At 43.1% G+C, this 26,369-nt stretch overlaps 1 protein-coding gene across 1 annotated transcript in view; it reads left to right on the top strand.

Moving 5' to 3' along the window:
- Nucleotides 1–22,876, top strand: part of LOC137617274 (uncharacterized) — a 23,369-nt gene extending 493 nt beyond the window's left edge. The window contains exons 2-6 of the mRNA XM_068347271.1: nt 812–955; nt 15,843–15,935; nt 18,076–18,260; nt 19,628–19,848; nt 21,828–22,876. Of these exons, the coding sequence (XP_068203372.1) occupies nt 812–955; nt 15,843–15,935; nt 18,076–18,260; nt 19,628–19,848; nt 21,828–22,082 (898 nt within the window). The 3' untranslated portion in view covers nt 22,083–22,876. The remainder of the gene's footprint in view (nt 1–811; nt 956–15,842; nt 15,936–18,075; nt 18,261–19,627; nt 19,849–21,827) is intronic.
- The last annotated feature ends 3,493 nt before the right edge of the window (nt 22,877–26,369 follow it).

Consider the following 26,369-nt stretch of genomic DNA (forward strand, 5'->3'; position numbering starts at 1 on the left):
ACTCCTGCGTGCATTAAAAATGGACACAAACTAACCTAAACTTCCCACCCTAACCTAACCTACAAGCGCTGTCCTTACCTAATTACCTAACAGGAGGGTAACACCCCCTGCGACCCCCCTTACACTGCCATATTTTTAGTCGGCTGTCATCATCATATACATAGGTGGCCGCTACCATGCATGCACCCCCTTTTTCCAACATTTTATCTTTGAATTTATGTATTTCTGACCATTATTCTATGTGCAAATCACTCGTTTTTGTTTACCCATCTCAGTATACAATAGAGGGAAAGCAATTCTTATAGTTGGGGAAACCCAAGGTGTGTATGTATGATAGCGGCCACTTGTATGTATGATGACGGGCGACTGAGAATACGGTGTTAGAGGCCCCCCTCCCCCCCATTATGTAAGTAGGTAAAGACACGGCTTGTAGGTTAGGTTAGGGGTGGAAGTTTAGTTTAGTTGATGTTCATTTACTAAGAATGTGGCGTTAGCGTCCCTCCCTTCGGGGCATTAGGTAAATAGGTTATGACACGGCTTGTAGGTTAGGTTAAGTTGGGAAGGTTAGGTTAATTACTGTCCGTTCATTATGCACGATGGAGGAACTGGCCGCTGATATACAAAGGCTCCAGTAGTCATGGAATGGTCTTTTATTACCTCTGTGAAGCCCAAATGGAATCAAGTTTTATATTATTCAAATTAATACTGTATTCCGTGTTCTTTTCTGTTTTGAATTTTTGCCTTTAACTGTCCCCTGTGGCTGCAGGTTATTGTCATAAATTAATGGTAAAACTCTTCTTAATTTCTACAGATTGAGGAGGAGAGAAGAAGAAAGATCGCATCATAAGATCGAGGAGGACGGCAGTTGTTGCGATTGTGACTCTTCGGATGATGGATCGTATAGACCTCCCAAAACGTTAATGAAAAATGTCAGCGTACAAAGTCAACCTGAAACGTGAGTTATTGGGATATAGCATCCTTTATTTATTACTTTATGTACAGTAAAACAAATGGATGTTGGAATCTTTTTTTTTTAATTACTGTATCTATGCTATGATGATTTGAAGAAAATATATACTTAAGGACTATTCCGTAACAGGTTTAGAGCAGTGATTGTATTAGAAATTGATATCATAGTAGAATTAGATGCCTTATTGAGTGCTTCCATTTTAACATATACTGTATCATTCGGTGTTAAGTGGAAACAAAGATATGCTGCTTTACACCACATTTGTCATTACACCTGAGTTGTAAATTCACATTAGTCACAGAAGGCAGGACTTGTTTACTGGTATTATTATTATTATTATTATTATTATTATTATTATTATTATTATTATTATTATTATTAGCCAAGCTATAACCCTAGTTGGAAAAGCAAGATACTATAAGCCCAAGGGCTCCAATAGGGAAAAATAGCCCAGTGAGGAAAGGAAATAAAGAAATAAATAAATGATGGGAACAAATTAACAATAAATCATTCTAAAAACAGTAACAACATCAAAACAGACATGTCCTATGTAAACTATTGACGTCAGAAACAGATATGTAATATATAAACTATAAAAAGACTCATGTCAGCCTGTTCAACATAAAAACATTTGCTGCAACTTTGAACTTTTGAAGTTCTACTGATTCAACTACCCGATTCGGAAGATCATTCCACAACTTGGGAACGAAATAAAAGTTTTAGGAATATTAAGGTGGATTCTTAACCCTTTTACCCCCAGGCTATTTGGAAATTCCCAACCCTTAACCCCTAAGGGTTATTTTTTTCCCAGCTCATTTTGCAGTATATTTTTTTTTAAATTGCTCTAACAGCCTTAATTTTTGTCATAGAGAGGTCAGGTTGGTCTCATTCTCATGGAAAAAGCCTGAATTTGCTCAAAAAAATTATCAAAAATATGAAAAAAAAAATTAAATGACAGTTTTTTGCAAGGACGTACCGGTATGTCCATGGGGGTAGAGGGGATGGCTTTTGTGAAACGTACCAGTACGTCCTTTGGGGGTAAAAGGGTTAAGATAATTCAACACTTTGGTAGTCAGAAGAGCGAGATTTAAGATACTGAGTACTTTCATTACTCTCGGTAATTCTCGAAATGTCCTGGAGCTTTCAAAAGAATTTATTGTAAATGCTGAGACTTATTACTGATTAGGTGGAGTAGTTTAACATAAATATAGGTCAGAAAAGGCAACATGGACAAATATATTTTTACAATTCTTAATGTATATTCTTTATTTGAACAATTTACTCTTTGCCTGTCAGCATATCCTCAGAAGGACAGGTTTTTCAATGTCCTTTGTTATTACTGATCATGTTTTTCTTGGAGAAATTTGTTCATTCATAAGATTATTTATGTGAGACATCATGAGGCTCAATACTACACAGTATTCTGGAAGTTTTATTCCACCTGTGACCAAGTTGGGGTATGACCTTCCTAATCGGGTAGTTGAATCAGTAGAACTACAAAACTTGCAGCAATTGTTTTATGTTGAACAAGCTGACATAAGTCTTTTTTATAGTTTGTATATGAAATATCTGTTTTGATGTAACTTTTTAAAATATTTTATTTTAACTATTCATTATTTATCATGTCATTTATTTCCTTATTGCCTTTCTTCACTGGGCTATTGTTCCCTGTTGGAGCCCTTGGGGCTATACCATCTTGCTTGTAGCTTAGCAAGTAATAATAATAATACTGTAATAATACCTAGGCTTTATAACAAATAATATTTTGATTTAATGCAGCAAATATGAATTGCATTATGTTGCTAAGAGATTAATGTAGTATCGTATAAAAACCCTTTTTGTTCAATTAATCTTTATTTTTCAATATTAAACTTAGCCGGTGATCATATAGCTGTCAGCTCTGCTGCCCGACAGAAAAACCTAAGGACAAAATACGCCAGCGATCGCTATACAGGTGGGGGTGTACATCAACAGCGCCATCTGTCGAGCAGGTACTCAAGTACTCCATGTCAACACAGAACCAATTTTCTCTCTGTCGTGCCACTGGCAAGACCTACTAAATACGCTGTTGCTTTCTGGATTGATTTTCACGTTATTTGGTGAAGTATTCATTTCTGGTTATTAGCTTTCGCTGTGCAGAGGTTATCTTCAATACTTCCTTGCATTCTTTTATTGAATTTTGGATTATTTGTTGACGACTTGGATAGATTTTGAATTCCCCCTTTGACTAATTCAAGATGTCTGACCCTTCTCAAGTCCCCAAATACAGGAAGTGTAGTGCTAGGGACTGTTCAAGGCGTCTTCCGAAGGCCTCTATCGATCCGCACACCATTTGTTCCAATTGTCGGGGTAAAACCTGTCAATTGGAAGATCGATGTGAGGAATGCGTTGGGCTTTCGGAATTCAATTTTCAAGAATTCCTGAAATATGCACGTAGGCTAGAGAGAGATAGAGTCAGGAGGAGTTCGTCTCGCTCAGTTGATTTTTCCTCTCCCCATGCCCCACAACCTATTCCTTCCCCTGTAGTGGTTGCTCCTGATCCCCCTTCTAGCACTCAACAACCTTCGATGGCAGATATGATGCGTGCCATCCAGGCTCTGGGTGAGAGAGTCGAGTCATTGGCGAGTGACCGCAACCAACTCATGGCTGACGTCAGGGAGTTGAAGGGTAAAAGTGCAGTGGGAAGTGAAGTGGTTAGTGCAGTGAAAAGTGTTAGTGTAACGCATGAGGGTGCGTCTGTTCGTGCCTGTCGTCCTCCCAGTCCGGGACCTCTTGCAAGCTCCCAAGCCCAGGGGAGAAGCAATGTCGTACGACCAAAGGGTTCGACAGGCTTTAATCAGCGGACAGACGTTCCCTCCGTGGTTTCGGACGTATCTTTCCCAGATCGTCCCACCCACAAGAAGACGAGTGAGCCCGTTCATTCCTCGTCTGCGGAAGAGGTTTCACGCCAGAAACGATGGACCAAGGTCTCACGGCCTCTTAAACGCAAGGTCCCTTCCGCGCAAGTCCAACGGCCCAGGTGTAGCCACTGGGTCAGTTCGGACTCGCTGCAGTCTTCCGACGACTGCACACCTCCTAAGAGAGGCAAAGTGGTACCGCAACAGGCAGTAACACCGTCTGTTGCCGCACCTGCTGCTGTAGACCCTAAGTGGTCTTTGCTACAGTCTATGCAGACTCAGTTAGCTTCTTTCATGCAGGAGTATCGTGCGGAGAAGGTTGACGCTGCACCCGTTAGCCTACAACCAACCACGGTTGTGCGCCCAGTAGACGCTGAGGCTGCCTGCTCCCGCACTCCAGCTGTGAGAGTTCCTCCACCCATGCGCAGTCGACCCTGCCAGACGCATGTTGACGTTCACCGACGCACAGAACCCTCCGTTGACGTTCGCGTGTTACCACAACAACAGGAGGGTGGAGTTAAGTTGCCGTGTTTTGACGCTGTGCGTCAACCTCCGCAACCCACTGTGGTTTCCGCTACTCGACCGCAGTCAGGAGTAGACGCCTTGTGTCCCCACACAGCTATGGTTGTTGCCAGTTCACAGACTGACCAACGTTTCCATGACGTTGGGTCCAGTGCAGCCACGCATGCACCCGTGCTGCCGGACTCAGCCGCCCAGCTTTTACCTACTCCTTTGCCGCTTCCTCCTCAACATTCAGACGATGGACTCTCTGATGATGACGAAGCTGCACATCTTGACGACCAACACACGGACATCGACGAACCCAAGACCACGCCTCCCTCCTTAGACTTTAGGAAAGTGCTTGCGCTGTTCAAGGATTTATATCCTGATCAGTTTGTGTCTGCAGCACCACGCTCGCCTCCCTCTGAGTTCGCTTTAGGCATGCAGTCTTCCGCACCTGCCTTTACGAAGCTCGTACTCGCTCGCTCGTCCAAGAGAGCTTTAAGAGTACTGGGAGATTGGTTGCAGTCCAAAAAGCAGCTTGGGAAGACAGCCTTCATGTTTCCCCCGGCCAAGCTTGCTTCCAGATCTAGCGTCTGGTATGCCACGGGAGAAGTTCTCGGCTTGGGAGTTCCTGCCTCTGCCCAGGGCGACTTCTCAAGTCTGGTAGACTCTCCCCGCAGGCTGGCCATGAGACGCTCCAAGATTTGTTGGACTCCTTCGGATATGGACCATCTAATGAAAGGAGTATTTCGAGCATTCGAAGTCTTTAACTTCTTGGACTGGTGTTTGGGAGCGTTGAGCAGGAAGACCTCCCCTTCTGACAAGGAAACTTCCATGCTCATTATGTCTCGCATGGACAAAGCCATTCGGGATGGTTCTAGTGAGCTTGCGGCTTCTTTCGTGTCCGGGGTCCTCAAGAAGCGGGATCACCTTTGCTCCTTCTTGTCAGCTGGAGTCACCCCATGTCAAAAGTCGGAACTTATGTTTGCTCCTCTCTCGAAGTGCCTCTTCCCTGAAGAGTTGATCAAGGAGATTGCCGCCTCCTTGATCCAGAAAGACACTCATGACCTGGTTGCGTCATCCGCATGCAAAGCCACCCCTTTGCCCTCCGTGCCTAGACCCAGGATGGACACTCCAGCGTCAAGGTTCATTCCGCCCTTTCGTGGCAGAGCCTCCAGCAGAGGAGGTGCTCGTGCCGAAGGTCAACGTGGGAGCAAGAAGAAGGGTTCCAAGTCCTCTAGAGGCAGAGTCTGACTGCCACCTTCTTCAGACAGCAGTGGGAGCCAGGCTCAAGAACTACTGGCAGGCCTGGGAGAACAGGGGCGCAGACGCACAGTCTGTGAAGTTACTCAGAGAGGGGTACAAGATTCCATTCTTACGCAAGCCCCCTCTAGCAACAACTCCCATCGACCTCTCTCCCAGGTACAGAGAGGAGGACAAGAGACTAGCTTTGCAGCAAGAGGTGTCTCTCTTACTACAAAAGGGAGCGGTAATCAAAGTCCGGGACCATCAATCCCAGGGCTTCTACAACCGTCTCTTCTTAGTGGCGAAGAAGACAGGAGGGTGGAGGCCGGTGCTAGACGTCAGTGCTCTGAATGTCTTTGTCACAAAGCAGACGTTCACCATGGAGACGACAAAGTCGGTTCTAGCATCGGTCAGGATGGAAGACTGGATGGTCTCGTTAGACCTAAAGGACGCTTATTTTCACGTCCCCATCCACCCAGATTTCCAACCTTTTCTAAGGTTCGTTTTCGGGAAGGTTGTATACCAGTTTCAAGCCCTGTGCTTTGGCCTAAGCACGGCACCTCTTGTTTTTACGAAACTGATGAGGAATATTGCCAAATTCCTGCATTTAGCAGACATCAGAGCCTCCCTCTATTTGGACGACTGGCTTCTAAGAGCTTCGTCAAGTCGTCGCTGTCTGGAGAATCTAAAGTGGACTCTGGATCTGACCAAGGAATTGGGTCTCCTGGTCAATATGGAAAAGTCCCAACTCGTCCCATCCCAAACTATAGTGTACCTAGGAATGGAGATTCAGAGTCAAGCTTTTCGGGCTTTTCCGTCGGCCCCCAGAATCAGTCAAGCCCAAGAATGCATCCAGAACATGCTGAAGAAGGACCGATGTTCAGTCAGACAGTGGATGAGTCTGATAGGGACGCTTTCATCACTGGACCAGTTCATCGCGTTTGGGAGACTCCACCTCCGACCCCTTCAATTTCACCTAGCTGTTCACTGGAGAAAGGACAAGACGCTAGAAGCGGTCTCGATTCCTATTTCCGAGAAGATGAAGTCTTCACTGACTTGGTGGAAGAACAACATTCTCCTCAGGGAGGGTCTGCCACTGGCTGTTCAGACCCCCAACCACATTCTCTTCTCGGACGCATCGGACACGGGCTGGGGTGCGACATTGGACGGCCGGGAATGCTCGGGCACGTGGAATGCGGATCAAAGAACGTTGCACATCAACTGCAAGGAGCTACTGGCAGTTCATCTGGCCTTGAGAAGCTTCAAGTCCCTCCTTCTAGGCAAGGTGGTGGAGGTGAACTCCGACAACACCACAGCCTTGGCGTACATCTCCAAGCAAGGAGGGACTCATTCGATGACGTTGTACGAGATCGCAAGGGACCTCCTCACCTGGTCAAGAGATCGAAACATATCGCTAGTAACGAGGTTCATTCAAGGCGACATGAATGTCATGGCAGACCGCCTCAGCCGGAAGGGTCAAATCATCCCAACAGAGTGGACCCTTCACAAGAATATATGCAACAGACTATGGGCCTTGTGGGGTCAGCCTACCATAGATCTGTTTGCAACCTCGATGACCAAGAGGCTCCCAATTTATTGCTCTCCGATTCCGGACCCAGCAGCAGTTCACATAGATGCCTTTCTTCTGGATTGGTCCCATCTAGACCTTTATGCATTCCCCCCGTTCAAGATTGTCAACAGAGTACTGCAGAAGTTCGCCTCTCACGAAGGGACAAGGTTGACGTTGGTTGCTCCCCTCTGGCCCGCGAGAGAATGGTTCACCGAGGTACTGCAATGGCTAGTAGACGTTCCCAGAACACTTCCTCTAAGAGTGGACCTTCTGCGTCAGCCGCATGTAAAGAAGGTACACCCAAGCCTCCACGCTCTTCGTCTGACTGCCTTCAGACTATCGAAAGACTCTCGAGAGCTAGAGGCTTTTCGAAGGAGGCAGCCAGAGCGATTGCTAGAGCAAGGAGGACATCCACTCTTAAAGTCTACCAGTCGAAGTGGGAAGTCTTCCGAAGCTGGTGCAAGTCGAAATCAGTATCCTCAACCAGTACCTCTGTAACTCAGATAGCTGACTTCCTTTTATACCTAAGGAAGGAAAGATCTCTTTCAGCTCCCACGATCAAGGGTTACAGAAGCATGTTGGCAGCAGTCTTCCGTCACAGAGGCTTAGATCTTTCCAACAACAAAGATCTACAGGACCTCCTTAAGTCTTTTGAGACCTCGAAGGAGCGTCGGTTGGCCACACCAGGTTGGAACTTAGACGTGGTACTAAGATTCCTTATGTCAGAAAGGTTCGAACCACTTCAATCAGCCTCTTTTAAAGATCTCACTTTGAAGACACTTTTCCTCGTCTGCTTAGCAACAGCTAAAAGAGTCAGTGAGATACACGCCTTCAGCAGGAACATTGGATTTACATCTGAAACGGCTACATGTTCCTTACAGCTTGGTTTTTTAGCCAAAAACGAACTTCCTTCTCGTCCTTGGCCCAAATCGTTCGATATTCCAAGCCTTTCTAATTTGGTTGGAAATGAACAAGAAAGAGTACTATGCCCAGTAAGAGCTCTTAAGTACTATTTGAGACGTACTAAACCATTACGAGGACAGTCAGAAGCTTTATGGTGCGCTATTAAGAAACCTTCTTTACCTATGTCGAAGAATGCAGTTTCTTATTATATCAGACTTTTGATTCGAGAAGCTCATTCCCATCTGAATGAGGAGGACCATGCTTTGCTGAAGGTAAGGTCACATGAAGTTAGAGCTGTCACAACTTCAGTGGCCTTCAAACAAAACAGATATCTGCAGAGTGTAATGGATGCAACCTATTGGAGAAGCAAGTCAGTGTTCGCATCATTTTACCTTAAAGATGTCCAGTCTCTTTACGAGAACTGCTACACCCTGGGACCATTCGTAGCAGCGAGTGCAGTAGTGGGTGAGGGCTCAACCACTACATTCCCCTAATCCCATAACCTTTTTAATCTTTCTCTTGAAATGTTTTTTATTGTTGTTTTTTTGGGTTGTCCGGAAGGCTAAGAAGCCTTTCGCATCCTGGTTGATTTGGCGGGTGGTCAAATTCTTTTCTTGAGAAGCGCCTAGATTAGAGGTTTTGATGAGGTCCTTTAGTATGGGTTGCAACCCTTCATACTTCAGCTCCTAGGAGTCGCTCAGCATCCTATGAGGATCGCGAGGCTCAGTAAGGAAGACGTACTTAAAAAGGCAGAGTAATTGTTCAAGTCGACTTCCTTACCAGGTACTTATTAATTTTATGTTTGTTATTTTGAATAACTGCTAAAATGAAATACAAAATACTTAGCTCTTAATGTTAACATATAATGCTGGTCTCTACCCACCCCCCTGGGTGTGAATCAGCTATATGATCACCGGCTAAGTTTAATATTGAAAAATGTTATTTTCATTAGTAAAATAAATTTTTGAATATACTTACCCGGTGATCATAGATTAAAGGACCCTCCCTTCCTCCCCAATAGAGACCCAGTGGGCTGAGGAGAAAATTGGTTCTGTGTTGACATGGAGTACTTGAGTACCTGCTCGACAGATGGCGCTGTTGATGTACACCCCCACCTGTATAGCGATCGCTGGCGTATTTTGTCCTTAGGTTTTTCTGTCGGGCAGCAGAGCTGACAGCTATATGATCACCGGGTAAGTATATTCAAAATTTTCAATATTAAACTTACCCGATAATCATGTAGCTGTCAACTCCGTTGCCTGACAGAATTCTATGGAGGGATACGCCAGCTATCACAATACTAGAAGGGGGTGTACTTACCAGCGCCACCTGTGGCCAGGTACTCAAGTACTTCTTGTTGACACCTCCTCAATTATTCCTCTGTCGTGCTTCCGGCAAGACGTTCTGGGATACGCTTATGTTCTTGGAGTATTTTCACGACTTTGGTGAAGTATTTCTCTTTGATTTCGGCTGTCGCTTTACTGGAAACTTCTATTTTAGCTTAGTTAGCTTTTGGAATTAATTTGATTAATTTTGGTGACGAAGAGAGTATGAACTCTCGTTCACCTTTCAATGGCCGACCCTTCCCTTAGACGAAAGTGTTGGTGTCTAAGAGAGTATAGACTCTCTTTCTTAATTTTGCTTAACAAAAGTTATAGATTTATTTTATATCTCTCCGCCTCTTATAGGCCTCTTCGATTAACTTCCTTTTATTATAAACTTATTAAAATTAATTTTTATATTTGTTTATATTCGACCTTCCTAATAGTAGGCGGTCTTTTCTTGGTACCGAAGTTAATTATCGTGAGTCCGTCATTTCGGTTTTACCTGTTAACATATTATGCTATTTTAAGGTCTTTGAAAGAATTTCTTTGATAGTCTCGTACTTTTTCAAAGTTGAACTAACGTTTTGTTTGTCTCGGCAGTTGTTGACGTTCAGAACGTTTCAACTTGCACTCTATCGTTACGATAGAGAAAGAATGTTCACGGTTTCACATTGCAGTAAGAGTAACCGTGTCTAGCGTTTTGTTCATTCTTTCTTAACTTAATGGTTTTGATCCTAATAAGAAACTTTTGGGAAATATTTCAGTTTTTTCCTTTAACAATAATATGTTTTAACGATATATATGATTGGGCTCTTCTCTCAGGTTCTAAGTCAAGAGAGAGAGAGAGAGAGAGATAGAGACGGAGGGAGAAAGAGGATAAACGTTTCCCTCAAGCCTGCCAGGCGTACGAGTAACGTCGTTATCGTTTTGCTCTTATCCCTAGTCTCTTTAGGGGAAGAAACTAAACGTTTCTAGAGTGATCTAGTGTTTAGTCTCTTTCCAGCCACTGAATTTTCTTTCATTAGATTTTTCTGTTACATTGTAATTCTGTTTTCGCAATTACTAACTTTGAGAAGGATAGAATTGCGTGTTTCAGGTACAAACCACTTAAAGTTTCGAGTTCAGTGAAATAAGTGCAAACAGAAATCAAAGTGATAAGTGATTGATGTCAGTGTTATGCGTGAGGGTACTTTTGTGCGCGCCAGTCGTCCTCCCAGTCCGGGACCTCTTGCAAGCTCCCAAGCCCAGGGGAGAAGCAATGTCGAAGGGCAAAAGGGTTCGGCAGGCCTTGATCGGCGCACAGAAGTATCCTCGGTGGTTGTGGGCGTGTCTTACCGAGACCGTCACTCCCACCCGCAGACGATTGAGCCCTTATTTTGCTCGTCTGCAGAAGAGATTTAGAGGAGAAAATTTGGCAGAGTAACGCTGGTCTCAGGTCTCTAGACCTCTTAAACGTAAAGTCCAGACCTATGCCAGACGTACGAAGTAAAGTTCAACAACCCGGATGCAGTCATTGGGTTAGCTCTGACTCTCCTCAGTCATCATTTTGTCGGGCTGAGAGTGCGCCTACACTCCCCCCCGCCTATGCTCGCTCCGCCTGATCGCAGTACCACCTGCCAGGCGTACGATGTTGTGGACTCTACTACAGTCCATGCAGCACAGCTTTCGGACCTGATGCGTGAGTGTCGTGCTGAGAGTGTTGCACCTCCTCCTCCTCCTGCACCGGTGGTGCACCAACCGCCTGCACCCGTTCAGCCTGTGCTGCACCCGCCTGCACCGGTGGTGCACCAACCGGCTGCACCCGTTCAGCCTGTGCTGCACCCGCCTGCACTCGCTGCACCCAGTCGCAGCACCATCTGCCAGGCGTACGATGTTGTGGACTCTACTACAGTCCATGCAAGCACAGCTTTCGGACCTGTTGCGTGAATGTCGGGCTGAGAGTGTTGCACCTCCACCTGCACCCGTTCAGCCTGTGCTCAACCCGCCTGCACTCGCTGCACCCAGTCGCAGCACCTTCTGCCAGGCGTACGATGTTGAACCTCTTTCTGTGTTCGCTGTTCCCAGTGTTGTTCAGCCTCAGCCTTCTTTAAGGCAACCTTCGGTTTGGGATCAGGAGGATTACTCCACTCTTCCTCCTCCTCCCCTGGCTGCTCCACCGGTGGTGCAACTCTCGGTGGAAGTACAACCTCTTCCACCTGTGAGTCAGTCTCCTCAGCTGCTGCACCGAGCTCAACCCGTGCACCCTGTTCCTGCACCTCAGACACCTCTGCTTGCGGGAACTTTACCTTGTTCTGCGCAACCTCGGTCTCTTCACGCTCCACTCATTCCACAGGAACAGGAACTTTCTGCACCTTCCACTGTTGTTGTTCCAGCTCGTTCTGACTCTGCTGTTCAGCATACCTTACCTCCATTTTCAAACCATGGCAAAAATATGAATCATGAGTTATGAATGTAAGGTAAACATTATGTTGATTTTTAAACCCCATGCAAGCATGCATAAAGCACTCTAGCACTGGTCATGGAATTTCTAAGAATGTTAAACGCCATGCACACGCTCTGCTTTCCTTACAGCAGGCTCTGCTTACTACATGCTCAGCATTCAGCATGCTCTGCATTCAGCATGCTCTGCATACAACATGCTCTGCATACAGCATGCTCTGCATTCAGCATGCTCTGCATACAACATGCTCTACATACAGCATGCTCTGCATACAGCATACTCTGCATTCATCATGCTCTGCATACCTTACCGCATGCTTCTCAACATATCTTGGGTTGTTGCCAACTCACTAGACTGTCAAGCAGTTTCATAACGTTGCCTTCTAGTCTGCTGCTTTTACACCAGTGAACCCTCACTCAGAGAACTTAGCTTTTCTAGGATAAGGTCCCTGTAGATGAGAAAGTTCTTTTCTCCCTCCTTCTGATATTCCCTTGAGGACTCTGTCATTTGGAGGGAGCCTTTAGCTGCATAACCTCTTATGGACTTTTATTTAAGCATTACATGCTTACAGGGAAGGTAATGGTTCCACTTCAGCCGCTAATCCCGTCTGTTACCACACCTGCTCCCATAGACCTTGAGCTGTGTTGCATGACATGCAGTCCAAGCTTAGTCCTTGTTAGAGGATTTTTTGTTTACGGAGTCAATGTGTCACGGGGAAGACGTTCAACAACCAACAGAAGGGACTTGTTGTGACGCAGTGCGGCAACCTCAGCAACCCGTTAAGGAGTTGTCTGTACGACCCAGATAGTCTAGACAGATTCGGGTTGTCACTGTACTTCCTCGCTTGCCCATGATTGACAGTTTACAGACTGTGCAGCAGTATCATGATCTTGTGTCCGGCTCCGTCAGACGACTGGCTTTTAAGAGCTCCCACAAGTCGTCGCTGTCTGGAGATTTTCAAATGGACTATGGATCTGACCAAGGAACTGGGCCTCCTGGTCAATTTTGAGGAGTCTCAGCTCGTTCCATCCCAGACCATTGTTTCCTTGGGTATGGATCTTCAGAGTCGAGCTTTTCGGACTTGTCCGTCGGCCCCAAGGATCTTCCAAGCCCTAGAATGCATCCAGAGCATGCTGAGAAGGAACCGATGCTTAGTCAGGCAGGGGATGAGTCTAACAGGGACACTTTCATCGCTGGCCCTGTTCATCGAGTTAGGGAGACTCCACCTCCGCCCCCTTCAGTATCATCTAGCTGCTCACTGGATAAAGGACTTGACGCTAGAGACGGGCTCAGTTCCTGTTTCCGAAGAGATGAGGTCTACTCTAACGTGGTGGAAGAACAGCATTCTTCTCAAGGAAGGTCTACCTTTGGCTGTTCAGACCCCCGACCACCGTCTCTTCTCGGACGCATCGGACACGGGCTGGGGTGCGACACTGGACGGACAGGAATGCTCGGGAACATGGAATCAGGAGCAAAGGACACTTCACATCTATTGCAAGGAGTTGTTGGCAGTTCATCTGGCCTTGATAAACTTCAAGTCCCTCCAGCTTAACAAGGTGGTGGAGGTGAACTCCGACTACACCACAGCCTTGGCTTACATCTCCAAGCAGAGAGGGACTCATTCGAGGAAGTTGTTCAAGTTCGCAAGGGACCTCCTCATTTGGTCAAAGATCGAAAGCTCACGCTGGTAACGAGGCTCATTCAGGGCGATATGAATGTCATGGCAGATCGCCTCAGCCGTAAGGGTCAGGCCTTCCCCACAGACTGGACCCTTCACAAGAATGTTTGCAGCAGACTTTGGGCCCTGTGGGGTCAGCCAACCATAGTTCTATTCGCTACCTCGATGACCAAGAAGCTCCTCTTGTATTGTTCTCCGATTCCAGACCCAGCAGCAGTTCGCGTGGATGCCTTTCTGCTGGATTGGTCCCATCTCAACCTGTATGCATTCCCGCCGTTCAAGATTGTCAACAGGGTACTTCAGAAGTTCGCCTCTCACAAAGGGACACGGTTGACGTTGGTTGCTCCCCTCTGACCCGCGAGAGAAGGGTTCACCGAGGTACTGCAATGACTGGTCGACGTTCCCAGGACTCTTCCTCCTAGAGTGGACCTTCTGCGTCAACCTCACGTAAAGAAGGTACACCCAAACCTCCACGCTCTTCGTCTGACTGCCTTCAGACTATCGAAAGTCTCTCAAGAACTAGAGACTTTTCGAAGGAGGCAGCCAGAACGATTGCCAGAGCAAGGACGACATCCACTCTCAGAGTCTATCAGTCTTAATGGGAAGTCTTCCGAAGCTGGTGCAAGGCCAATGCAGTTTTCCTCAACCAGTACCACTGTAACCCAGATTGCTGACTTCCTGTTACATCTAAGGAACGTAAAATCCCTATCAGCTCCTACGATCAAGGGTTACAGAAGTATGTTGGCAGCGGTTTTCCGCCACAGAGGCTTGGATCTTTCCTCCAACAAAGATCTACAGGACCTCCTTAGGTCTGTTGAGACCTCAAAGGAACGTCGGTTGTCCACTCCAGGCTGGAATCTAGACGTGGTCCTAAGGTTCCTAATGTCATCAGGATTTGAACCGTTCCAATCAGCCTCTTTTAAGGACCTCACATTAGAAACTCTTTTCCTCGTGTGCTTAGCAACAGGTAAAAGAGTAAGTGAGATCCACGCCTTCAGCAGGAACATAGGTTTCACATCTGAAACGGCTACATGTTCCTTGCGGCTCGGTTTTTTTGGCTAAAACGAGCTTCCTTCCCGTCCTTACCCTAAGTCGTTCGAGATCCCAAGCCTGTCCAACATGGTGGGGAACGAACTAGAGAGAGTACTTTGCCCTGTTAGAGCTCTTAAGTACTATCTAAGAAGGTCAAAACCATTACGAGGACAATCAGAAGCCTTATGGTGTGCTATCAAGAAGCCTTCTCTACCAATGTCTAAGAACTCAGTTTCTTACTACATCAGGCTTCTGATTAGAGAAGCAAATTCTCATCTGAAGGAAGAAGACCTTGCTTTGCTGAAGGTAAGGACACATGAAGTGAGAGCTGTGGCTACTTCAGTGGCCTTCAAACAAAACCGTTCTCTGCAGAGTGTTATGGATGCAACCTATTGGAGAAGCAAGTCAGTGTTCGCATCATTCTATCTCAAAGATGTCCAGTCTCTTTACGAGTACTGCTACACCCTGGGTCCATTCGTAGCAACGAATGCAGTAGTAGGCGAGGGCTCAGCCACTACATTCCCATAATTCCATAACTTTTTAACCTTTCTCTTGAATACTTTTTATGGGTTGTTCGGTCGGCTAAGAAGCCTTCCACATCCTTGTTGATTTGGCGGGTGGTCAATTCTTTCTTGAGAAGCGCCGAGGTTAAAGGTTGTGATGAGGTCCTTTAGTATGGGTTGCAGCCCTGTATACTTTAGCACCTTTGGGTTGATTCAGCCTCCAAGAGGAACGCTGCGCTCAGTAAGGAAGACGAACTTAAAAAAGAGACAGAGTAACGGTTCAATTCGACTTCCTTACCAGGTACTTATTATTTCATTGTTATTTGAGATAACTGTTATATGAAATATGGGATACTTAGCTATCCTTTAATCTTGTACACTGGTTTTCACCCACCCCCCTGGGTGTGAATCAGCTACATGATTATCGGGTAAGTTTAATATTGAAAAATGTTATTTTCATTAGTAAAATAAATTTTTGAATATACTTACCCGATAATCATGATTTAATTGACCCTCCCTTCCTCCCCATAGAGAACCAGTGGGACCGAGGAATAATTGAGGAGGTGTCAACAAGAAGTACTTGAGTACCTGGCCACAGGTGGCGCTGGTAAGTACACCCCCTTCTAGTATTGTGATAGCTGGCGTATCCCTCCATAGAATTCTGTCGGGCAACGGAGTTGACAGCTACATGATTATCGGGTAAGTATATTCAAAAATTTATTTTACTAATGAAAATAACATATTCATTTTATTAATGAAAATAACATGTTTTCAGACGCCATCAAGAAGTCTCAGTGGCGCAGTCGAATGAAAAGAAGATTCTTCCCAATGTACCACGTCTCCACTTTACACCAGATGATTCACCAAGGTAATATTGTTTAATTCATTGTAACTTCACATCTTTTTTGTTTTCACTTTATGTATGATCAGCCTACCTAAAACTCATTTGTTATTAACGTGTACAAATAAATTTACGTAAGCCTATCCTTCAGTCAGCAACTTCCCTAGAAACTTTGGAAGGAAGAGCTCTCTCACCTGACAAGTATGCATCCATAGATATTAGCCCTTTGTATGTGTATTTGGCCCCCCCTTTCTGTGTCTGGAAATTAGTCTTCAGCTTGCTCTTTTTTTCTTCCATATTTCAAAATATTTCACAGTTATCTTCCTAAACAAGTCTCTTTTTCACAAATAATTTTCATTGGATTTCTCTCTAGTACACCATAGGATCAGCTTATGGTATAATATTTCTCCTTGGATGAGTATCCCATATTTTATTTTATGATAGTTTCCTTTATCAGCCAAAAGTGCATTAGGAGACGCTATACAGTACATTTTTTAGCACATTATTGACTTTAGGTGTTTTCTCCTTTTTTCTGTTTTAAATTTAGCATATATCAGTATCACTATCCCTTTCTGAGTGGGGAAACTTTATCATGGTGAAAGGGTTTGTGTGTCGCCATGATTAGCAAAGCAGTACTAGTCAGGGCCACCCATACTTGGTTGGATTCTGTGAGCGATCAGATAAAAGTCTTGCTCCGTCACATATCAGTAGTCGCCGGCGTGGTGATAAAAATTGGCCAAACCCAGACATGAATAAGGACATGTCTGAGGCCTTTCCCCTGCAAAGGACTAGAAATAGCTATATTTGTTGTTGTCTCCCATCATCACCAGTCAGTAGTTGCCAGCATGGTGATGAAAACTAGCCAAACCCTTACTCTGGATCTCCATAGCTTAATTTATTGTCTTAGAAATCAAGTTGCTATCAAGGGAAACTGTGGAAATGGAGCCCCTGTGCTTATAGCATCCTGCTTTTCCCAACTAGGGTTGTAGCTTAGCAAGTAATAATAATATATACATATACCAAGGCACTTCCCCCAATTTTGGGGGGTAGCCAACATCAAACAAATGAAACAGAAAAGGGGACCTCTCCTCTCTACGTTCCTCCCAGCCTGACAAGGGACTCAACCGAGTTCAGCTGGTACTGCTAGGGTGCCACAGCCCACCGTCCCACATTATCCACCACAGATGAAGCTTCATAAGGCTGAATCCCCTACTGCTGCTGCCTCCGCAGTCTTCCAAGGCACCGGAATAAGCAGCAGGGTAAAGATATACAAGTTTTTGATTCCTAGGGGGAAAAAATCGGTTAAGGAGATCCTTCTGATTATTCTGGCCTTTTGTATCCTTTTACAGAGTTTTTGATCTTAGTTATGATAAAATAGAAGCAAAAGAACACTATTCAGTAAAAGGCCGTCACTCTTCCACAGCCTTTGGTTCTCGCCGACTCCCTCGTATGGTTGCTTCTACCTAAATTACAGGATTAATTTGAACATTTTCATAATTTTATGATTGCATTATGACTCTCTTATTCTTTTTTTTCACAGCAGACTTCATAGTCCCACAGGTACTGTCGGAACTTCACAAAGATAGGAGTGTACTGGTTAAGTAGTTTTAAGGGTATGGTCACACCATAAAGGAAATGCTCAACAGTACAGAGAGTCCTCAGCGTACAAACTTAATAGGTTCCAATAAGTTGTATATAAGTCGAATTTTATTAAATTTGGGCCTAGGGTAGACTTCACCTAACTTGCATACCTACAATTTTCAGTTGCAAAAGTCAGCAAATGATCCCATCATATTGCAAATGTCTTGCTTAATACATTAAATTATATACAATAGTGTCATTTTTTTACAGTTGTTCATTATGAACTTTAGTTACAATGATTTCAGTAGTAATTGTATTTCCGAATGTTTGTAAGTCAAGGGGCTTCTGTAGACATCAGACTTGACCTATTTGAGCGTAACAGTGATAAAAGCCCATTGCTGCATAAAGCAGCTGATCATTACTAAAGCTATCTACATACATTATAGGGGTCTTGATATGAAGAGAACTGAGTCATAGTGACTTCTAAGTACCGGTAACTAAGTAATCACTCAAGGGAAATAGTAAGTTTGTGAAGTATGACTAGTTTTATAATGCATTTTTGTTGAATCATTTAATTGCCTTTCAGGCAGCAAAAGGAAGCTACCCATGATGAGAGTGATGCCAAAGACACCAAAGAAGGTCTGAACACGCAGTATTTGATGCCAACCAGTGATCAAGAACAAAGCTATGCCAAAGACGTATCAAGGGACGGCAGGCAGCTTGGCATCATGAGGTCCCGGTCTCAGGAGAGAGAGTACGACCTCATACCTGGTAATTAGTTTTTACCTTTGCCAGCGAAGTTAGGAGGAGGTTATGTTTTACCCCCTGTTTGTGTGTATGGTAGTGAACAGCGTCCTGGCCACAATTATAATCGTAGAGTAATGAAACTTGCAGGGATTAATGGTTTTGTAAAAAGCTGAAACTTATTAAATTTTGGAAGGTCAAGGTCATGGTCAAGTAAAATGTCCAATTCACGTAATCAGCCATAAATTTAGACGTCGTCGTTACAGAGACTTAAAATTTTTCATATTTGAGTGTATGAAAATCCACGCCAATTAATACATGTTGAGGTCAAAGGTTAAGGTCAAGAAATAAGCTACCTCAGCAGAGGCCTGCGCTCTACTGAGCGCCCCTCTAGTTATGATTATTTTAGGTTTTTTAAAAATATATTTTGCTGAAACTGAATAGATTAGGTTACTTAGCACATATAAAGTATGATAGAGAGAACTCTATGTTAAGAGTTTTATTTGTTTGTTAAGTTTTAGCATAATGGAAATCCTTAGATGACATTACTTATGCTTAGACAAATAATTCTTACAAGTTCAATGAAGAAACAAATGGTTAAACTGAGTAAAAATTATAGTGATGTAAGTGTTAGCATTAAACTGAAGCTCATAATATTTTTAGGTGCTAAATTCTTCCGTTTTCACTTTATCATTTTCAAAAGAAATGCACTTCAAATTATAACAGTGTAAGTGTCAACATTAAACTGTCTCTTCCAATATTATTTAGGTACTAAATTCTTCCTTTTTCACTATTATTTTCAAAAGAAATGCTTGTTGGCCATCTGACATATATTTATTTTTTTCACTAATAACCGACTGATCAATGTTGAAGGTAGTGTAATGAAAGTAATACTTGGTGACAATTTCCAAGCTTTATTCAACACATTAGCAAACTACCACATCCGCAATAGAAAGAAAGACAACAATGAATAACAACATAAATGCACACGTTAACACAAGCACATAACTTATGATAATCAAGCTATAAAACATTAACATAAGAAGAACATAACAATAAACAAAACAATATGAAGAAATACTCAAACATTGACAGTAAGAAACAGCTAGGACCAACTGATTGCTAGGACAACCCGTGGCATTAATGTAAACGATGAGTGTAGTGTTGCCAAAGTGAAAACATTAGTAATAAACAGTGTCGCCAACTAATGTTATCACAGGTAGAAATTACTTCTTGCATTAACCTAACTTTTGAATAAAACTTGGATATTTATTTACACATCTTGTAGTATTTTGTCGTGATGATTTCCAGTTCATTTAAATTTGCCTAGATAAAGTCAGAACAATATAGTTGCACATTCTCTCCTTTGTAACTAAGAACTAGTTTTCCAACAGCATCAAAAGAATTGGAAGTCCGGCCTCGGTCGGCATCTTCGTCGAAGGCCAAACTAGTCAGAAGTCATAAATACCCATACACATCCCAGCTCTCAAGAACGCTTAGGAAGAATTATCACGACAGCGATAAAAAGGTGATTTACCTACCTGTCGCAAGCGGGGAAGCCGTTCGCACCATAGGTGATCAGACGTCATTTAACATTCATCTCAATAAGGAGCAGGTGATTAAAATCTTTTACTTTGTTGATATATTTATATGAAGATTAAGTGCAATGTTGTTTGTATAGTAATTTCTGAAAGGTCTTTGAAATCATTAATGGATTACTTTGCGAAGAGTAACTTACACTTTGTACTTAAGAAGCTGTCATGTACTTGCACTTTAAGATTTGAAATCTCTAAAGTGTTTTTACATGGAAGGGAAAAAGTGTTCTAACATAAATACAGACACTTCATAGTGCATGTAATAAATGTTTCTTTTTTAGAGTTAATTTCCTACTAAGAACAAGTCAAGCAATAATTTAACTATGGCTTATATATCCTCTGCCATGGGGAGTAATCTGTATCGATTACCACGCCAAGTCCCTTTACAACTTCAGTTCACAGTCTGAACAATAGTGTACATACATATACCAAGGCACGTCCCCCAATTTTGGGGGGTAGCCGACATCAACAAATGAAACAAAAACAAAAAGGGGACCTCTACTCTCTACGTTCCTCTAGCCTAATAATAGTGTACTGATGAATATTCATTGTTTTGCCATTGTTATTACTGCTTAATCACCATTGTTATGTTAAAAGATTTAATTTGGATGTATTTATGGGATTTTGTGTGATGAGTTTGTCTCATGGAAGTGTACTCAGTCCCAATTTTCTTTTTAAAACTGAGTCACCCTGGGCTCCTGAGCAGATGTATCTTCACATTCTTCTCTGTTTGAATATTCTAACAGTATGTGATACATTAAGGCAGAGAACACTACAGTATATGGTGAAGGATCTCCAGTGCATGAGTTCTTTAAGGGAATTTTGGGAATTCCTCTTAAGGATGAGATGATGAAAACAGGATAATTATAAGCAGTAAGACCTTCTTTATGTCAGTTCAACATACGTCGGTTCCGACTTTGTTACTTGAATGTTAAATACAAAGAAAAAATCCACGTTATACCGTATTTCCCGACCTTATGTCAGTTTCTAAGCCATACAATAACTTTATTTTGAAGCTTATTAATGTAAGTAAATTATTTTCATAAAATGATAGCAGGTTGTAAAAACTTTTTCGTTTTCATTATGTGTTCAAGTAAGGTACAAGTCTCTTTACAGGGTGAAAGTCCAACTTGCAGTATGTTAAAAAGCAACTAATGTCATGTCACTTGGAACCATTTAACAACTTACTATCATTATTACTAGCTAAGCTACAACCCTAGTTGGAAAAGCAAGATGCTATAACCCCAAGGGCTCCAACAGGGAAAAATACCCCAGTGAGGAAAGGAAATAGGGAAATAAATAAATGATATAAGAAGTAATGAACAATTGAAATAAAATATTTTAAAATGATAACATTAAAACAGACATTTCATATATAAACTATAAAACGGCATATGTCAGCCTGTTCAACATAAAAACGTTTGCTGCAAGTTAGGGTATGGTATTACTTTTAAAAGCTCTGCATATAGCCAAGTTAGGATTTACTCAATCAAATATAGTCTGATAACTTTAAGTCGTCAGACGAGGACATTAAACAAGGCTGTATTAGCACCAAGTTTGTAGTTTTTATGGTCTTTCAAACAGTGGATCCTGCTGTAGATTCTTAAAGCCAAGAAGTACTCTGTTTAAGTTTCTCATGCAGAACTTCTATGAAATGGTTTTCCCAGCTTCCCAATCCTCTCAATAATATTAAGAGTACAGTAAATGACATACAAATACTGTAACCATTTTCACAAGTACATTCACTTTTTGTATGGCTACTCCCAAAGCTGTTTTAAAACCCGTCTTGACGGTGTTTTCAAGAAAATTTCATCCAAGGGACTTTATCTAGATGGACACGCATGATGAGTAGCAGTAAGCGAGAGAACAAAACATTTAGGATACTATTGTAAGCATGAAATGGGCCAACTACATTTACTCATAAGTAAGTAGCTTATATAATAAGATTTAAGATTTTCCTTAAAACAACGTTTTATTGACTACCGTACTCAAATTGCAGGTTCGTTCCACTGCACTCCAAGCATCCGCTCAGCGCAACAGGGAAATCGAGAATTTGATCAAGAGACAGCGTAGGATTAATCTAGAAGATTGGAGGGAGAAAACTAAAGTAGAAAATATAAATAACTCGAGTATATTCTTAGATGGTGAGAAAAATATATTTTCAAGGTCAAGACCTAAAGAAAAACTCTATGATGATCAGCATAGGGTGAGAGTATTTTCTCATTTTTGTAAGCACTGTGGTGGAAGGAAGTGAACCTTCAGAATCTAGATTTAAGTAGTGCAATTAAGTTTCTGTTTGTTCTCAAAGCAATAAAACCACAAGCCTTTATTTTTACAGTACCTAAACTGCCAATATCAAAACTTGTAGATTATACAAATGGGGGATAAGGGCTGTTGATAAAACAGACCGTCCCCAAATCCACTCTTACAACTATAAAAATTTACAAGCAATTGAGCAGAGTTTAAGATTGATTATAAAAGTTAATAATACTATAGAAATTAATATATACTTGATAATTTAATTATTTTATAAAACAACGATCCTGAAAAAAGGAGTAAAAGTAATGCATGTATAAATTATATGCACAGTTTTCCTCTACATGCATTCCTTCCTATATACAATGAGCAGTGTATATTTTGTCTAAAGAGCATGTGTTTGTGTTTCTCTTGTCCTGTACAGGCCTCCACTCTGTGTATAAGGATTATTTAAGTTTATGTTGTCGGTAATTTTTATCTTGTGCATGTGCTATTTTATTTCATATTCTACCTCACTTTTGTCTGAATATGCGATTGTTCACAGATTTTGCTGAGAAGTCATGTACCAATTACATGTGTGCTATTTGTGTTGATTCTCATCTTCTTGATGCAATGATTGATGTGTTGAGTGTTGCGTGTGATCTAAGACTTTGCAAAGTGTGGATGTATGGGCTAAAAATGTACGGAGATATTCTTGATGGAACATAGTACCTTGTCAGCCTTTAAACCGTAAGGAATGTCTGTCTCTGATCATCTTCACTCCTTTTGGATCTATTTACTTGCCATATTGAAAGTTTTCTTATATCCCCTAGTAGAAAGTTGTCCCCGTTTTTTCATTTGCTATCATTTCTGGGGTGCCCCTCATCGTATTGTTCCTGTGACTCCAGCTCCTGTTCTTGTTGCATTAGAAGTACCTGAACTTTTGAACATGATTCTCTTTGTTGCTTCTTTCCATAAACTGTAGTCATTCATTGCTATGGAAGGATATCCTTGCGTTAGTGATGACTTTTGCAACTTCATTTCCACGGACCACCATACAGATATGTTAAATTGATATGTGACTTCTTGTCTTCTCATTGCCCTTCCAATTAGGTCTTGTAATGAAGCTTGTTTAGATTATTTCTAGCTAAGCTACAACCCTAGTTGGAAAAGCAAGATGATCCTATAAGCCTAAGGGCTCCAACAGGGAAATATAGCCCTGTGAGGAAAGGAAATTAATAAACCCGTAAGGGGTTATGCCAACCATCTCCACTGCTGATTACTATTGATAAAAAAATTCTTTAGAAATATTGATGATCTGCTCAACCAACTTCATAACAAGATTAGTGTTTTCTGAAGTTGGGTTTGTCTTTGTACTGCAATAGAGTGAACATGTAGTATGATGAACATTGTTTCTTTCCTTAAAAAAGGCACTTTTTTGGCACCTAACACAACCAAAGAGATAATCTTAGGGTGAAATGTAATGCTTTGTAATTTATGGACACAAGTATTTTTCATTATTACATAGCATCCCTATTTTTCAATATTAATCTTACCCGATAATCATGTAGCTGTCAACTCTGTTGCCGACAGAAATCTACGGTCGGGATACGCCAGCGATCGCTATACAGGTGGGGGTGAACACAACAGCGCCATCTGTGGTCAGGTACTCCAGTACTTCTTGTCAACACCACCTCAATTTTTCCTCTGTCGTGCCTCCGGCTAGACCTACATGGATACGCTGTTGATTCTGGAGTTATTGCTCACGATTTGGTGATGTATTTGCTCTAGAGTTTAGCCTTCGCTATTCAGGAAGCTTTATCATTAGCTTAGCAAGTTTTTGGAATTAATTTGATTTAATTTTTGATTTAATTTTGGTGACGAAGAGAGTATAAACTCTCTTTCACTTTTAATGGCCGACCCTTCCCTTAGACGGAAGTGTTGGTGTCGAAGGGAGTATAGACTCTCTTTCTTAATTTTGCTTAACAAAAGTTATAGATTTATTTTATATCTCTCCGCCTTTTATAGGCCTCTTCGATTAACTTCCTTTTATTATAAACTTATTTAAATTAATTTTTATATTTGTTTATATTCGACCTTTCCTAATAGTAGGCGGTCTTTTCTTGGAACCGAAGCAGTGTGTCACTGGGAAGACGTTCTACAACCAGCAGAAGTGACTTGTTGTGACGCAGTGCGGCAACCTCAGCAACCCGATAAGGAGTTGTCTGTACGACCCAGACAGTCTAGACAGCTTCGGGTTGTCGCTGTACTTCCTCGCTTCCCCATGGTTGACAGTTCACAGACTGTGCAGCAGTACCATGATCTTGTGTCCGGCTCCGTCAGACGACTAGCTTTTAAGAGCTCCCACAAGTCGTCGCTGTCTGGAGATTCTCAGATGGACTATGGATCTGACAAAGGAACTGGGCCTCCTGGTCAATTTTGAGGAGTCCCAGCTCATCCCATCCCAGACCATTGTCTACCTGGGTATGGATCTTCAGAGTCGAGCTTTTCGGGCTTTTCCGTCGGCCCCAAGGATCTACTAAGCCCTAGAATGCATCCAGAGCATGCTGAGAAGGAACCGATGCTCAGTCAGGTAGTGGATGAGTCTAACAGGGACACTTTCATCGCTGGCCCTGTTCATCGAGTTAGGGAGACGCCACCTCCTCCCCCTTCAGTATCATCTAGCGGCTCACTGGATAAAGGACATGACGCTAGAGACGGTCTCAGTTCCTGTTTCCGAAGAGAGGAGGTCTACTCTCATGTGGTGAAAGAACAGCTTTCTTCTCAAGGAAGTCTACCTTTGGCTGTTCAGAAACCCGACCGCCGTCTCTTCTCTGACGCATCAGACACGGGCTGGGGTGCGACTTTGGACGGACAGGAATGCTCGGGAACATGGAATCAGGAGCTAAGGACACTTCACATCTATTGCAAGGAGCTGTTGGCGGTTCTTCTGGCCTTGATAAACTTCAAGTCCCTCCAGCTTAACAAGGTGGTGGAGGTGGACTCTGACAACACCACAGCCTTGGCTTACATCTCCAAGCAGGGAGGGACTCATTCGTGGAAGTTGTTCTAGATCGCAAGGGACCTCCTCATCTGGTCAAAAGATCGAAAGCTCACGCTGGTAACGAGGTTCATTCAGGGCGATATGAATGTCATGGCAGATCGCCTTAGCCGGAAGGGTCAGGTCATCCCCACAGAGTGGACCCTTCACAAGAATGTTTGCAGCAGACTTTGGGCCCTGTGGGGTCAGCCAACCATAGATCTGTTCGCTACCTCGATAACCTAGAGGCTCCCGTTGTATTGTTCTCCGATTCCAGACCCAGCAGCAGTTCACGTGGATGCTTTTCTGCTGGATTGGTCCCATCTCGACCTGTATGCATTCCCGCCGTTCAAGATTGTCAACAGGGTACTTCAGAAGTTCGCCTCTCGCAAAGGGACACAGCTGACGTTGGTTGGCTCCGCTCTGGCCCGCGAGAGAATGGTTCATAGAGGTACTGCAATGGCTGGTCGACATTCCCAGGACTCTTCCTCTAGGAGTGGACCTTCTACGTCTACCTCACGTAAAGAAGGTACACCCAAACCTCCACGCTCTTCGTCTGACTGCCTTCAGACTTTCGAAAGACTCTCAAGGGCTAGGGACTTTTCGAAGGAGGCAGCCAGAGCGATTGCCAGAGCAAGGAGGACATCCACTCTCAGAGTCTATCAGTCTAAAGGGGAAGTCTTCCGAAGCTGGTACAAGGCCAATGCAGTTTCCTCAACCAGTACCACTGTAACCCAGATTGCTGACTTCCTGTTACATCTAAGGAACGTAAGATCCCTTTCAGCTCCTACGATTAAGGGTTACAGAAGTATGTTGGCAGCGGTTTTCCGCCACACAGGCTTGGATCTTTCCACCAACAAAGATCTACAGGACCTCCTTAGGTCTTTTGAGACCTCAAAGGAACGTCGGTTGTCCACTCCAGGCTGGAATCTAGACGTGGTCCTAAGGTTCCTTATGTCATCAAGATTTGAACCTCTCCAATCAGCCTCTTTTTAGGACCTCACATTAAAAACTCTTTTCCTCCTGTGCTTGACAACAGCTAAAAGAGTAAGTGAGATCCACGCCTTCAGCAGGAACATAGTTTTCACATCTGAAACGGCTACATGTTCCTTGCAGCTCGGTTTTTTGCTAAACGAGCTTCCTTCACGTCCTTGGCCTAAGTCGTTCGAGATCCCAAGCCTGTCCAACTTGGTGGGGGACGAACTGGAGAGAGTACTTTGCCCAGTTAGAGCTCTTAGGTACTATCTAAAAAGGTCATAACCTTTA

This window comes from Palaemon carinicauda, chromosome 23 (genome assembly GCF_036898095.1).
Source record: "Palaemon carinicauda isolate YSFRI2023 chromosome 23, ASM3689809v2, whole genome shotgun sequence".
Lineage (NCBI taxonomy): Eukaryota > Metazoa > Arthropoda > Malacostraca > Decapoda > Palaemonidae > Palaemon > Palaemon carinicauda.